Source organism: Neofelis nebulosa, chromosome 10, assembly GCF_028018385.1.
Source record: "Neofelis nebulosa isolate mNeoNeb1 chromosome 10, mNeoNeb1.pri, whole genome shotgun sequence".
NCBI classification, from domain to species: Eukaryota; Metazoa; Chordata; class Mammalia; order Carnivora; family Felidae; genus Neofelis; species Neofelis nebulosa.
The window spans coordinates 21792584-21807104 of record NC_080791.1 but is presented as its reverse complement, the minus strand read 5'-3'; the positions used below and the strand labels follow the sequence as shown (position 1 = coordinate 21807104).

General features: G+C 54.6%; 1 protein-coding gene across 3 annotated transcripts; it reads left to right on the top strand.

Moving 5' to 3' along the window:
- The first annotated feature begins 776 nt into the window (after positions 1-776).
- ROBO4 (roundabout guidance receptor 4) lies at positions 777-14444 on the top strand. Of its 3 annotated transcripts, none has more exons than XM_058687170.1 (18): positions 777-1064; positions 1583-1729; positions 1989-2146; positions 2342-2462; positions 2721-2848; positions 2948-3176; positions 3441-3553; positions 4271-4439; positions 4584-4766; positions 4877-4919; positions 6816-6952; positions 7070-7333; positions 10742-10849; positions 10976-11129; positions 11268-11513; positions 11623-12008; positions 13466-13672; positions 13795-14444. In XM_058687170.1, the coding sequence occupies exons 1-18, from the start codon at positions 845-847 to the stop codon at positions 13803-13805; spliced, it is 3024 nt and encodes a 1007-aa protein (XP_058543153.1). In that variant the 5' UTR covers positions 777-844; the 3' UTR covers positions 13806-14444. The 3 variants fall into 3 exon arrangements, with proteins under 3 accessions (XP_058543153.1, XP_058543151.1, XP_058543152.1); XM_058687168.1 differs by having other exon boundaries at positions 778-1064; positions 1400-1729; XM_058687169.1 differs by having other exon boundaries at positions 779-1064; positions 1400-1729; positions 11650-12008.
- Positions 14445-14521: the final 77 nt, after the last annotated feature.

Sequence of the window (14521 nt, the reverse complement as noted above, 5' to 3'; positions counted from 1 at the left end):
CATCCCATCCTTGCTCCAGCCCTCGAGGTGGGAACTATTATTATTACTCCTACTTATTTTTAAAATGTTTTTAAGTTTATTTATTTTGAGAGAGACAGAGACAGCGTGAGTCGGGGATGAGCTGAGAGAGAGGGAGACAGAGAATCCCAAGCAGGCTCTGCTCTGCCAGCGCAGAGCCTGATGCGGGGCTTGAACTCAGGAAACCGCAAGATCGTGACCTGAGCTGAAACCAAGAGTCGGACACTTCACCCACTGAGCCACCCAGGTGCCACATTATTACTCCTAGTTTACAGGTAAGGAAACGAGCTTGCAAGGATGAAAGGACTCTCTCAAGGTCTCAGAGAGCTTATTTGATTTGTCTGTGAGCTGAACAGGAACACACTGTGAGCTTCTCCCGGATTGTCCCAGAGCCTCTAAAGGCTTCCCATCTTCTGCCCTACCCACCGCCTATCCTCGGGCAACCGGGCTGTGGGATGACAATATGCTCCTGCTTCCCTCCCCTTAGCTGCCTCAGCCCACTTCTCTCTCCCTTCAGCTTCTTAGTGCCGTGCCCTGAGCCTCCACCTCTGGGCCCCCATTCCACTCTAGCAGGGAGCCACTCGGAGCAGAGGGGTAAGAACGGCCATCAAGGTTTAGATGGAGGCTGAAAGTTAAAGGACGAAGGCTGTGCTTTGGAACTACATCAGTGTGAGGATGGCCTTTAGGAAATCCCAGACTAGATCACAAGGTAAACTTTAGGGCCGGGGCTGGAGTCAGGGGTGATGGCTAAAGGGTCAAGAGCAGAGAGTTTCTCTCTGCTGGTCTCCTCCCAGTTCTCCAAGGCACCGAGGGCCAGGCAGGAAGCATGGGTTTCCTCAAAGCTGCTTCCCTCCTGGGGCAGAGTCTCGGTCACAAACAACCACCACCACCCCACCCCGCCCCTCCTTCCCTCCGCTGTGAGCTCAGAGCTGCAGGACAAAGTGCCTGGGACCAGGAGAGAGGCCTGAGAGCAGCCATGGGCTCTGGAGGATCAGGCCTCCTCGGGGCCCCGCGGCCCCTGCCTCTCCTGCTTCTGCTTGTCACCGGTGAGTGTGGCCCTCCCCTCTCCTAGCCCCTGCTCCCTTGATCCAAGGCCTGGACAAGGGGAGAAGAGGTCCCCTTGCTCCCCTGCTTCCCTTTTTTCGTGGGGGTACCAGAGATGATGATGATGATGATGATGATGGTGTATATGTGAGACAGAGACAGACAGACAGATTGAGAACTTTGCAGATCCTTGCCTGGATGCCTTGCATAGCAGCTCTCTCCCCTCCCAGATTGTTAATAGAAGTTATCTTCAGGCAAGAGAGGGCAGAAGAGATGTTCAGGGATTTGGGGGCCTTGTTGGTAGTCGGACTGGGCTCCGCCCCCCTTTCCCTTCCAGGAGGTATGGCTCAGGACTCCCCACCCCAGATCCTAGTCCATCCCCAGGACCAGCTGCTCCAGGGCCCCGGCCCCGCCAAGATGAGCTGCCGAGCCTCGGGCCAGCCGCCTCCCACCATCCGCTGGCTGCTGAACGGGCAGCCCCTGAGCATGGTGCCCCCAGACATACACCACCTCCTACCAGACGGAACGCTCCTACTGCTGCGGCCCCCTGCCCAGGGACGTGCCCACGACGACCAGGCCCTATCAACAGACCTGGGTGTCTATGCATGCGAGGCCAGCAACCGGCTGGGCACAGCGGTCAGCCGAGGCGCTCGGCTGTCTGTGGCGGGTAAGGCCTGGGAGGGGAGGCCCGGGGCGGGGTGCACCTGAGGCCAGATGCCTGAGGTGAGGACATATAGGGGGATATCTACGAGGGAAGGCCTGGGCTGGGTGAACTGAGGAGGGTGGGGCTCTGAAGAGTAAGCACAAGGTGGCGAAATGGTGGATAGACCAGAATGGGGCCAGTGTGGTAGGAGACACCAAGGCAGGACCTCTGCGGAGGGGAGCACTGGACGTTCCTCCCTGCTGACCCTCCATCATCCCTGCAGTCCTTCGGGAGGCTTTCCAGACCCAGCCTCAGGATACAGTGGCCACTGTGGGCAAGCAGGTGGTTCTGGAGTGCGGGCCGCCCTGGGGCCACCCAGAGCCCACCGTCTCGTGGTGGAAGGATGGAAAACCACTGGCCCTACAGCCAGGGCGGCACGTGGTGAGTGAACCCCCCTTCCCCATACTTTCTCTGGTCCTGAGCATAACTGGGCACACCCTGAGGGAGTCACCTGCCCTCCAGCCCCCATGTCCCCTGCAGAATTTGAGGAAGGGAAGGCAATGAGGCCTGAAGCTTCCCTCCCCAGTCTGAGCCCCTCCCACATGAGACACTTCACAAAGCGCCTGGCCCTGACAGGTCTCCAGGGGGTCGCTGCAGATGGCAAGAGCAGAGAAGAGCGACACAGGCACCTATATGTGTGTGGCCACCAACAGCGCAGGACGACGGGAGAGCCGGGCAGCCAGGGTGTCTGTCCAGGGTAAGTCGAGGGTGGTCAGCTAAAGTTAGGGCCTGGTTCTGGCTGGAGTCAGTGTACGTGGGGGTCAACCTGGGATCAGGATCAGAGTGACACGGGCCCCATCTAGAGGGATGTTCCCCAATCCTGGAGTAGAAATAGGAGTGCTCTAGACTGGGAAATCTAGCAGTTGTGGTTTCTCCAAGTCTGGGGGATGTTTCACCCCTCAGTCCCCATCACTCTGGCCTACGGCCCCCCAGCCCAGCCCTATGCTCTCCACAGAGCCCCAGAACTACAAGGAACCTCTGGAGTTGCTGGCTGTGCATATTCAGCTGGAAAATGTGACCCTGCTGAACCCAGACCCTGAAAAGAGCCCCAAGCCCGGGCCTGCTGTGTGGCTCAGCTGGAAGGTGAGGCCCAGGCCCTAGGGGTGGGTGCCAGTCCGAGCTCAAGAAAGAGCCGGCCGTCAGCTCCTTGACCTCCTATCCTTCCTCTGGACTCTTTCCCAGGTGAGTGGCCCTGCTGCACCTGCTCAGTCGTACACAGCCCTGTTCAGGGTCCAGACGGCCCCAGGAGGCCCGGGAGCTCCCTGGGCAGAGGCCCTGCTGGCCGGCTGGCAGAGCGCGGAGCTTGGGGGCCTCCTCTGGGGCAAAGACTACGAGTTCAAAGTGAGACCGTTCTCCGGCCGGGCTCAAGGCCCTGACAGCAACGTGCTGCTCCTGAGGCTGCCTGAACAAGGTCAGAGACAGATGTCTAAAGGACCCAACAGTATACTCTCTGACACCTTCTTGTCTGCGGGCCCCTGGACTGTCCCACTCCAGTTTGGAGGGGACTCCCTTCTGGGAGTTACTCCTGGACTCCCTTCTGCCATGGCCAGGCAAGCAGAGCTGCAGGAATCTCCTATTCTTACCAGTGTGGTCTCTGACCGTGTCCCCATCCCAGATCTTTTTCCTAGAGTCCCCTCCTTCAGCATCCCTTACAGCCTGTCTTCCTCCCCTCCAGTGCCCAATGCCCCTCCCGGAGAGGTGACCTTAAAACCTGGCAACGGCAGTGTCCTTGTAAGCTGGGTCCCACCACCTGCTGAAAACCACAATGGCATCATCCGTGGCTACCAGGTACCCCCCCACACCACCTGCCTAGTGGTGCCAGGACATCCTCTTGCCCTGCATACCCTTGTTCTGGGCACTAGGAAGCAGCACCTGTGCAGAGAAGCAAGGAAAACTTGCTGTCGCTGAGCAAGGGTCTGCCCGACACTGCCAGGCACTTTCCTACGTGATCTCATTTCATCTCAGAGTCCGTCCTGGGTTATTATCCCTAATTTATGGACATGGAGAGTGAGGCCAAGGCCACAGGTGCAGGAAACAGAGCAGGAATCAAACCAGGCTGTGTCTGACTGTCAACTTCTAAGCCAGTGGGATCAGAATGTGGCTCTTGGGCCAGCAACACCAGCATTGCCTGACAACTTGTTAGAAATGCAAATCCTTGGGTCCTTCCCAGGCTGATGAATCAGAAACTCAGGGACGGACCTAGCAACCTGGATTGGTAACAAATCCTCCCAGTGACTCGAAAGCACAGTGAAATTGGAGAACCACGGTCTAACACCTATTTTAGCTGACTGTTTTTTGTCCCCCCTGCTGTCAGCCTAGAGAGAAGGCTCTCTCACTCTGTAGGGAGAAGGGAATAGGAAGTGTGGCTACATCGGGTGGGGGAGTGCTCCCAGGGGAACAGCGGGGCAGGATGACCACATGGCCAGTGGTGGAGGACTCGGCCGCTGGGATGGCGCGGGGGTTGGTGCGGGGGGTGGTGAGTGCCCATTTCCCCTTGTGCCTCAGGTCTGGAGCCTGGGCAACACTTCGTTGCCCCCAGCCAACTGGACTGTGGCGGGCGAGCAGACCCAGCTGGAGATGGCCACCCAGATGCCAGGTTCCTACTGTGTACAAGTGGCTGCGGTCACGGGCGCTGGGACTGGGCCCCCCAGTAGCCCTGTCTGCCTCCTCTTAGGTGAGGGCGGTGCCCACCCGTACCCCGCGAGCCCCCATCCCCACATTCCTCTCGCCCTGTTCCCGCCTCACACGTCCAGCTCATTGTCTGCGTGACCCCCATAGCGCCACCCGCCCCTCCCACTGAGCTCAAATTCCCACATAGAGCGGACCATGGAGCGAGCCACTCAAGAACTCAGCGATGGTCCCTGGACCCTGGAGCAGCTGAGGGCCGCCCTAAGGCGGCCAGAAGTGATTGCTAGCGGTGGTGTCGTGCTCTGGCTGCTGCTGCTGGGCACTGCCGTGTGTGTCCACCGCCGGCGCAGAGCTGGGGTGCACCTGGGCCCGGGTAAGAGGATGGACCCCTGGGTGGCCCAGGCCACACAATGCAGGGGCTTAGATCTCTGGCCAGGTGTTAGGCCCTCTGGATTTAGCTCTCTTCCTTTTGCTCTCTCCCAGGTCTGTACAGATACACCAGTGAGGACGCCATCCTAAAACACAGGTGAGAGATGAAATGGGGGGGGGGGGGGTTTGAGGTGAGGGGGCAGGTAGAGGGGCCAAGGGGCCGTGGAGCTGGGACAGAGAGTTGGATGGAATGCTGTCTCCCCTACTGCCTGGCAGTTCGGGACCCTACTACCCAAATCTCTCCTGAACTCCAAGTGAGAATTAATTTCTCTTTCATTAGTGTTCCTACCACACCGCTTGACAGTTGAGTAAACGGAGACGCGAGACTTAAGTGACTTTGCCCGAGGCTACACTGCTAGTAGCTGGCCTTCTGAATTCCCAATCTAGGACTCTTGTCACCCACCTCTCACTAATCCTCACTACACTCTCCTGCTGACCCATTCTGCTAGGTGGGGAATAACTAGCACGGGACGACCAGCCTACTTTCTCATTTTCTCTGTAGACCCCGGGTCTGCCTAGCAGCGCCTTCGCATTCAGGAAATCTCCCAAACAGGGAGTGATCTTCACAATAATCACCCACAGTTCCAGCAGAGGGCGCTCTGCCCCTATGTTCTCAATTCTCACGCCTCGTTCTCAGTAGCAGGGTCAGCTTGCGGGTACACCTGCTCCAAGTGTCTTTGGCTGCCAAAGCAAGTCTGTGGTTATGAGACAGGGTGCCAAGAAAGAAAAGATACTTTTTTGTCCTATTGGCTGAGTTTCACACTAAATAACCATTTCATTTCTCTGCTCTTTTATCTCGTTGGATTTCCTCTGAAGGGCTTCACGTTCCAAGTCTGCATCTTTCAACAGAAGTTTATCAAGTACCTACAATGTGCCAGACACGTCCAGCCCTTGGGTTACCATTTTGCAAGGTTCCGAGTGGGCTGGGGCCATATATTCCTGCGTTATTCTGTGCTCACTGGCCTTTCTCTTCCAGCTACCTCCTGGCCTTTGTTCTGTCCCCGAACCTTCTCTGGCTCCCTTGGAACTTTATCCCTTGTCTCTGAAGGGGATTCCACCCTGATTCTCTTGTTCATCCATCTCTTTAGCACAGGCTCCGTCCACCGGACAGCCATGCCAGCATACGCATGCAATCGAGAGCTAGATGTGCGGAAACATGTATAAGACACGTGGAAGAGGTGGGGTGGGGGAAAATTCCACGTTTACCCTGATGGTACGAAGGGGAAAGGCAGAAGAGCAGTGGGAAGAACTAGCCTGCTACGTTCATAGGGAAAGATAAGCTGTTTGGTCTGGCTAGGATGTAGGGTGCAAGATGCATCGGAGTAAAGGATAAGGTCAGGGAGCTGAAGGCCAGACCAACAAGGGTGCTGCTCGCCCTGCTAGGCAGCTGGTAAATGGGGAGCCACTGACGGTTCTAGGCAGAGAAGTGCTTTGGTATGATCTCTGTTCTTGAAAGATTGCTCAGGCAGCCAACAGGACGCCTGGTTCAAAGGGAACCAGACTAGAGGTAGAGAAGGCAAATTCCACGTAGCAAACTCTTGCTCTGCCAGCTGAGTGATCTCACATTTCCTCATTTGAACTCAAAACATCAGCCTTATATGGCAGCCCTTTTACAGATAAAGAACCAGGGCTTAGAGAGGCTAATAGACTTCTTTGCCCAGAGTCGCACACATAGGCTGTAGCAGATGGGGATTTTCACACTGGGTTTGTCTGTCCCCGGATCTGTGTCCCCGGATCTGAGACATAGCTGTCTCTCTTTAATGCCTCCTCATTCTGGGCCACTTGGACTTCCTCGGTCCCAGAATAAGAAAGGACCACTGAGTTTTGGGATGCCAGGTCAGAGATCCTAAGGAGTCTGTAAAGGCCTGGAAAGCAGCAAGAATAAAGCTGCTGCCACCCTCTACTCAACCCCTTCTGCTACCCTCTGAACCGGAGGTCTTGTCCAATGATGTTCTTGCTTCACCCCATTTCTTCTGCCCCACCATTGTTCCAGGATGGATCACAGTGACTCCCCTTGGCTGGCAGACACTTGGCGTTCTACCTCTGGCTCTCGGGACCTGAGCAGCAGCAGCAGCCTCAGCAGCAGGCTGGGAGTGGACCCCCGGGACCCACTAGACTGTCGTCGCTCCTGTGAGCATGCCCAGCGGGGCCAGGGCTCTGCAGTGGAGCAGGGATCCCAGGGCTGGAGATGGGCGTTGTGGGTGTGGGAGGCACTCACCGTAATTCTTCCTGTCATTTTTACCACAGTGATCTCCTGGGATCCCCGAAGCCCTGGTGTGCCCCTGCTTCCCGACACCAGCACTTTTTATGGCTCCCTCATCGCCGAGCTGCCTTCCAGCCCCCCAGCCCGGCCAAGCCCCCGGACCCCAGCTGTCAGGCGCCTCCCGCCCCAGCTGGCCCGGCTCTCCAGCCCGTGGCCCAGTCCAGACAGCCTCTGCAGCCACAAGGAACTCTCTTCTCCCCGCTTGCCTCTGGCCCCTGTGGAGGCTTGGAAGGCCAAAAAGAAGCAGGGTAAGGATGAGGAGCATAGACACAGCCCGAAGCGGGTGGCAGGAGGACCAGGAGTGGGAACGTGGTGGGACCGTGGCCTGGAGACCTCAAAGCCAGATGTGGGCAGTATCCCACCCACGGCTTCCAGTTCCCTGCCCTGGTGGACACCAGGTCTCTCCGCTATCACCAAGGCACTCAGCGAGGGGTGTGCTGGCCTCCGCTTTTCTTTACATGGTTGTCTGCTTCCGCTCGGCCCACACCAGCAGTGGGCCCTCTTTCTGCATGCAATTGAATTTGGCAAACATTTCGTAAGCACCACTGTAAGCCAGATGTGGGGACACAAGAGACAGTTCTTGCCATCTAAGGGCTCAGAGTATGGTGACAGTGCCCGACCAGCACATAAGGAACTCTAGAACCTGGCTGTGTGCGACCAGTGCTAGCTTGAAGCCTCATCTCCATGGACACTGTGCACGGGCCTCTCCAGGCACTGACTCCCCACTCACTTCCCAGAGAAGATTGAGTAATTCCCTTCTTCCCAGATTCCTCTCCTGAATTCCAGCTACTTGCTTTGCCTTTCCAGAGAGAAATAATTACAGTCTCTGTTTCTTTTGGAACTACTATATGTTAGGTGCTTTGTTTCATTTAATCCCCCCAACCTATTGGCTAGATATTATTTCTCTAATTTTGCAGGTGGGGAAAGAGGATCAGAAATGAGTCACTTGTTCAAAATCCCACAAGTCAGTAAGCTGCCAAACTCAGATTCGAAGCCAAAAAGGTCTGCTTGCTAAGGCCACCCTCTGAGAGCTCCCTTAGAAGATTCGATTCTATCACTATTTTCTCTTGTTTCTGAACGTGGGTCTGAGCCCCACCTGCTGTCTTCACAAGCCTTCTGTGCTGCTTAGTAAGACTTACGAATGTCCTACAGCCTATTCTTTTTTTCCCCCCAGTGAATATAATCCAAATTTCACAGAGACAAAGATGGATACAGAGTAATTAAGAGCTTGTCCAATATCCAGAACTTTATGACTCTAAATATTAGCAAAGCTGGCATTCTTTCCAGCTTCGCCTCAGATGCATTGCATTAGGAATCCTCAGTGGGCACAAAATAGCAACTAAAAAGGGGTTGAAACAGTCCCATTTAAAACCCAGCCTTCCCAAGGAGAACGGCACTGACCCGGATTTAATGTAGAGCTCATCTTCGACTGTTAATACTGCTGGGAAAAAAATGAGAAATTTTCTACAGCCAATTCTTCAGAAAGGCTCCAATTCCAAGATGAGACTTAGGTCCTCACTTCACCCTGTGTCTCTTCACCCCAGCCCCGCTGATTGACCACAGTAAGGCCCCTGGGCTGGTGGACACTTAATGGCCCACCTCCGGCTCCTGGGACCTCAGCCACAGCAAGTTCGTGCTATGGTCTGGTCAGAGCCATGGAGTTTGGCTCTGCTGCTGTAAGTCCAAAAGACTGAGGATTCTTTGTCATCTAACACTGGCAAGCTCTCTCAGTGCCCCCTACTCCCTTGACCTGTTTATTCTTTTTTCTTATTATTTGCCCTTAGGTGGGTTTTTTTTCTCCACCGCTGATATGCTCAGAACTGTACTCTCCTGTGTTTCATCCATTATATAAGGATGTTAGTTTCACTCTTCCAGATACGCCCACTGAATATCCTAATTAATTCATTAATTAATTAGTACAAATATTTATTGCCATTCAGGTGTGCCCAGTGAGATTTGACCTAACCTTCATAACATTTTTATGGTGTAGTTTGCTCAAATAACAGTGAAACTAAGATCCAAGTAATTACAAGCAGGGTGGAAGGAGGCTTTTTGTTATGAGAATCCTTTAGAGGAAATGAATGGGTTGGGACAAATGTGGCCTTTTCTAGGACTGGCCTTTCCTCTTCCTCTTCCACACAAACCAACCGACCGACATGGGTCCCATTTCTGAGCTTACTCAGGAAGCCAGGCACCAGACGAGACAAAGCTGTTGAGAGCAGAGTTGAAGCACCTGAAGTTGGCCTCCAGAACTCCCTAGATCATACGACAACTAAAGGAAATTTAAAAACCAAAGCAGCCTAGGTACAAAAGGCAATTTTGATGGAGGAAGTCTAGCCATTGTGTGGGTTTTCATCCCAGAGGCTCAGAAGGTCTGGCCATTGTATAGGGATTCCCAGGGGCCAGATAGTCTCAGGGAATGCCGTAGCCTTGATCTCCTCCCTGCTCTGAACCTGCCCATGGTGGCATCCAAATCTTTGAGGACAGCTGTGCCTTGAGGATCCTGCCTGGTCTCTGGTTTACCAAGGAAGGAACCCCCTTCCTAAATGAGCTTCTGATCATGTGGCACTAATCTGAAGACTGGTTCCTTTTTGCCTTTACTTGATAGTTTCCTGGTTCCTGGTCTTGAGGAAATCTCTTCCCTCTATCACCCTTCTGGTTCCCTTTTGGCTTAAACTGAGATCCATTTGGGGTTCGGCCTGACCAAGAAGCATGCGCTAGGGTCACTGCACCCAGCTAGGTCTGCTTCTTCAGTTACCTCAGCTTCTCCACTATCAGAGTTCACCGAGAGCCCTGTCTCTTAAGTGGCCATGTGAGCCGGATGGTAGCCGCAATCTTGTGATTCTTCTCACCTTGTGTTTACATCTACCCCTCTCATATTATCCATCTCTTTGTTCATTCATTCAACAAATATCGCCGAATACCTACTGGTAGGGCACTGTCTCCCTGGGTGAGACCCACACTCTTCCTATTCTAGAGGTCCTCTCCTCCTCAGCTGACTCCTGTCCCACTCGGCATGGTGTGGGGTTGTCTCACCTACTCAGCTCAACTTGACAGCCCAACCCTTCTTCCCAAGTGAGAAACACTCTGGTTTCTCGGGCAAGGTTACCCACAACCATGTGAGATATTTGTAATGTGAGAAATGGAAATTAACAGATTCTCTTCAAGAAAAGAAGGGGTATTTGTCTTCACAGAGCCAAAATTCATGAGAAGAGTAGCAAGGTGGGGGGATAGAGATCAGGAAGATTGGGATGTATACATGAGGAAAAGAAAGTTGTCCAAGTATCTTTTAGGCACCAGGAACTTTCCAATCTGTTTTTAGAAATAAATTAAAATTGGCAAAACTATGGTTTCACTGGGTGTTCCCAAGTGAAACGGGAGCCCAGAAAATTTAGTGGATTTGCCTGAGGTCACACAGCAACTATGTAACTGCGCTAGGCTATGAGCGCAGGTCTTTTGACTCCAAGCCTCGTGCTACCTTCCTGCATGGAGGAAGGGGGGCGGGGCAGAGGATGCAGGGAGGTTCTTCCTTCTTGTCTCTGAATTCAGGGACCCTAACGCTTGACTGAATGACAAGGCTGAACATAGAGCCTGTGGTTGGGGTCCGAAAGGCCCACCCTGGCTTGCCCCCCACCCACTGACTCTTGCCTTTGCAGAGCTGCACCAAGCCAACAGCTCCCCGCCCCTCCGGGCCAGCCACCCTATGGAGTTCTGGGCCTGGGAGTTGGGGAGTAAAGGCTCCAAGAACCTTTCCCAAAGTCCAGGTAAGAGGAGGCCCTGAGAGGAAAGTGAGGAGGTGAGGCAGGGTGTAGGGGTGGGAGTGGGAACAGGAAGCTGGGGGACAGGGTTGGGGCTGGGGCTCATGGGGGCCCTGCCATTCTCACCCCTAGGCTATTGTTCTCCGGGACCCGTGCCCCAAGCTCTGGTTGCCTGGAGGGCCCTGGGACCGCAGCTCCTCCGATCGTCCAATGAGCTGGTTTCGCGCCCTCTCCCCCCAGCACCCCTCGCTTCTCGCGGAGCCTCCACTCAGAGTCAGCAGACCCAGTAAGAGGGCATGGGGTCAGGAAGCAGGGGTGGGGGACTGGGGTGTGAGGGGTCTTTGCTGTGCTTGAACAGGGGCTGGGGGAGGGGGGGACAGGGGCTGCAGTAATGACCCTGTCATCACTCTCTTACCCCCATCAGGCCCTCGGTGGAGCCCCAAGCTCCCTCCTCCCTCCCACTGCCAGCCGCCCCCCTCCCCATCCCTGTCCCCTCCAGTCCCCCCAGTCCCTCCAGCCCCCAGGCCTCTTCCCTCTCTGGCCCCAGTCCACCTTCCAGTCGTCTGTCCAGCTCCTCGCTGTCATCCCTGGGGGAGGATCAGGACAGTGTACTGACTCCTGAGGAGGTGGCCCTGTGCCTGGAGCTCAGTGACGGTGAGGAGACCCCCAGGTGAGTTGTCTGAGGGATGACCAAAGGACTGGAGATACGCACACAACAGGGGTATGCTTATCTCAACTGGAATGTCTCTGCTGTGCCAGTAGACCCACCTCAACCATAGCACTGTGTCCCATTTTGCCTTTTCTAGGAATAGCGTCTCTCCTATGCCAAGGGCTCCTTCACCCCCTGTCACCTACGGTTACATCAGCATCCCGACAGCCTCAGAGCTGGCGGATGTGGGCAGGGCCGGAGGAGGGGTGGGGTCCGAAGTGAGGGGCTTGCTGTGCCCACCCCGGCCCTGCCCCACCCCCACCCCCAGCGAGGGCTCCTTGGCCAACGGCTGGGGCTCAGCCTCCGAGGACAACGCCCCCAGCGCCAGAGCCAGCCTTGTCAGCTCCTCTGACGGCTCCTTCCTTGCGGACGCCCACTTTGCCCGGGCCCTGGCAATGGCTGTGGACAGCTTTGGCTTTGGTCTGGAGCCCAGGGAGGCTGACTGCGTCTTCATGGGTATGTGAGACCACCCTGCCTTCCTCCTCACCCCACCCCTTGGAATGAACTCAGATCCCATAAGAACCCCTCCCTCCTTTTCCCCAACCAAGAGGCAAGGCTTCCTAATCATTGTCTTTGTTTTTTTTTTTTTTTTAAGTTTGTTTCTTTATTTTGAGAGAGAGAGAGAGAGAGAGCCCTCGTGAGCAGGGGGAGGGGCAGAGAGAAAGGAAAAGAAAGAAGTCCAAGCAGGCTCAGTGCTGTCAGCACAGAGCCTGATGTGGGGCTCGATCTAACAACCGTGAGACCATGACTTGAGCCGAAATTAAGAGGTGGGCGCTAAACCAACTGAGCCACCCAGACGCCCCCCAATCATTGTCTTTGTGGTTATCCTTAAAACAGCCAGCTTTTATTGAATGATCACTATGCCCCAGGCCCTGTGATAAGTGCTATATATACATTCAATGTTAACAACTCTATGAAAAATATTCTTTATCTTTCTCTTCCAAATGAGGGAACTGTAAGTCAAACAGGTTTTTGAACTTGCCCAAGGTTGCCCACAAGAACAAGGACAAAATGTTCAAGTCTAAAGCCCAGAGGCAGCCAGTTGCATTGCCCTCCCCCCAGGTCCCTCGTCTTACCCAGACACCGATCACCAGGAAAGATTGCTCCCCACCTCTTCTATTTACTATTTACTCCAACCCCCTGTTTCAGATTCTCCTCATGATGGGAACTTCTGTTTTCTCTCTTATTTCCCACTGTGCTTGCAAGCCCTCCTCTTGTTCTGTCTGTGGCTGGGGTAAAGAGAAGATGGGCTCACTCCTTCACATGTCTACCAGAGTGGGACCATTATCTCCATGGCAACAGAAGGTAGCTCAGGCTCCCGGTGCCCCTTCCTCATACACTCTGTCAGATCCCCTATCGCCATCTTATGAACCCCAATAAAAACAACCAGGCTTGTAGTAAACGGGAAAGCAAGGATTATCCAGGGTAGAAGTGCCCACAACAGAGGGAGAAGAAAGGTGCCCGGGGAGAGGAAGGGTGAAGGGAAAGAGTATGGATAGAGGGCCAGAGCTGGGGGGCACCTGGGTGGTTCAGTCAGTTAAGTGTCTGACTCTTGGTTTTGGCTCTGGTCGTGATCTCATGGTTTCCACACCAACAGTGTGGAGCCTGCTTGGGATTCTGTCTCCCTCTCCCTCTGCCCCTCCCCCCACTCACACTGCCTGTCTCTCTCAAAATAAATAAATAAATAAATAAAAAGAAGGCCAGAGGTGGGCTAGGAGGAAACAGTTCAAGCTATTCTCCCTAAGAAACCAATGGACTCATTCCAGTGGCCCCCAGAATTGATGGGCCGAGTTGGGGCTAGGTTATCTTCTGGGTTGCATGTATGCCTTAAGCAGGTCCTAAGTGTTCTGCCCTAAACTGGTCCCTCAGAGTGAAGGCCAACCCTCCACAAACAAATCTACCCTCCCTGACAGATGCCTCCTCACCTCCCTCCCCCCGGGATGACCTCTTCCTGACCTCCACCCTCTCCCTGCCCCTGTGGGAGTGGAGGTCAGACTGGTTGGAGGACATGGAGAACAACCACAGCCAGCGGCTGGGAAGGGGGCTGCCTCCCTGGCCCCCCGACTCTCGGATCTCTTCCGGAAGAAGTCAGCTCAGCCGTCCTGAGCCCAAGGCCGGCAGTAAGTGCCTGTCTGCCATACTCTTGGTGGAGGGATTCTGGGGAGGAGCCAAGAGGGAACCCCTGGGGTTGGAGAGGTGAGATTAAGGAGGGTAACTCCATTCTCCTTCAACTTCCCTGCAGGCTCCTCATGAAGTGTACCTGAGACAGGAGACGGCCAAGAGGAGAATCAAAACCACCCCGCTGAGGAGTGTCAGTCTTGGCCTGTATTCTCTGCAGCTGGGGGACCACCTTGCCTCGCCACCAGGACAGTTCTCCTTCCGGGATTGTGAGAACAAATGAAAGCAAAACAAAATAAGAGCAAAGCAGACCTGGAGCCCCCAGTGAGCAAAAAGTCATCTCGGCCTGCCTCCTACCCCTTGCTTTCTCCTCTGCTCCATCCATCCCAAAACCGGGTCTTGTGGCCTGAGAAGCAGGCTTATCTCCTGATCTCCCCACCCCCCCACTTGCATCACCAGAAGTGGAAGAACCAGAGATCTTCCCGGAGGACAACAGCATCTTGTGGGACAGGCTGGTTAGGGAAGGAGCTTTATGGAGCCATGCCTCTCAGGAAGGCACCTTTCCTACGTAGGCAGGCTCACTTCTCCCCAGCCACACCCGTAAAGGAAGGACGGAGGAACACCCAGTGAGGACCAACCTTGTTTCCAAGGCAGAGGGTCCAGAATGGACCTAGGGAGGGAGCCAAAGGAAGGGTGGTGGGAAAATGTGGGGCCAACACCCTCTTCATACTGTGGACTCTATGAGCTTAAGAAATTGATACCATTAAACTGAAATGACTTGAGTTTGTTGAGATCATCCCCCAGAGCACCATTTTGGGGAGGGTACCTGGAGGTATGGGAAGAATTCTCTC

What these genes read in the sequence shown, in the direction of transcription:
- ROBO4 (XM_058687168.1), top strand. Translation starts at nt 845, where the DNA reads ATGGGTTTCCTCAAAGCTGCTTCCCTCCTGGGGCAGAGTCTCGGTCAC. An exon ending in TGGGGTGCACCTGGGCCCGG is followed by an intron (nt 4,767 to 4,876) that starts GTAAGAGGATGG and finishes GCTCTCTCCCAG; the next exon opens with GTCTGTACAGATACACCAGT. An exon ending in GACGCCATCCTAAAACACAG is followed by an intron (nt 4,920 to 6,815) that starts GTGAGAGATGAA and finishes CCATTGTTCCAG; the next exon opens with GATGGATCACAGTGACTCCC.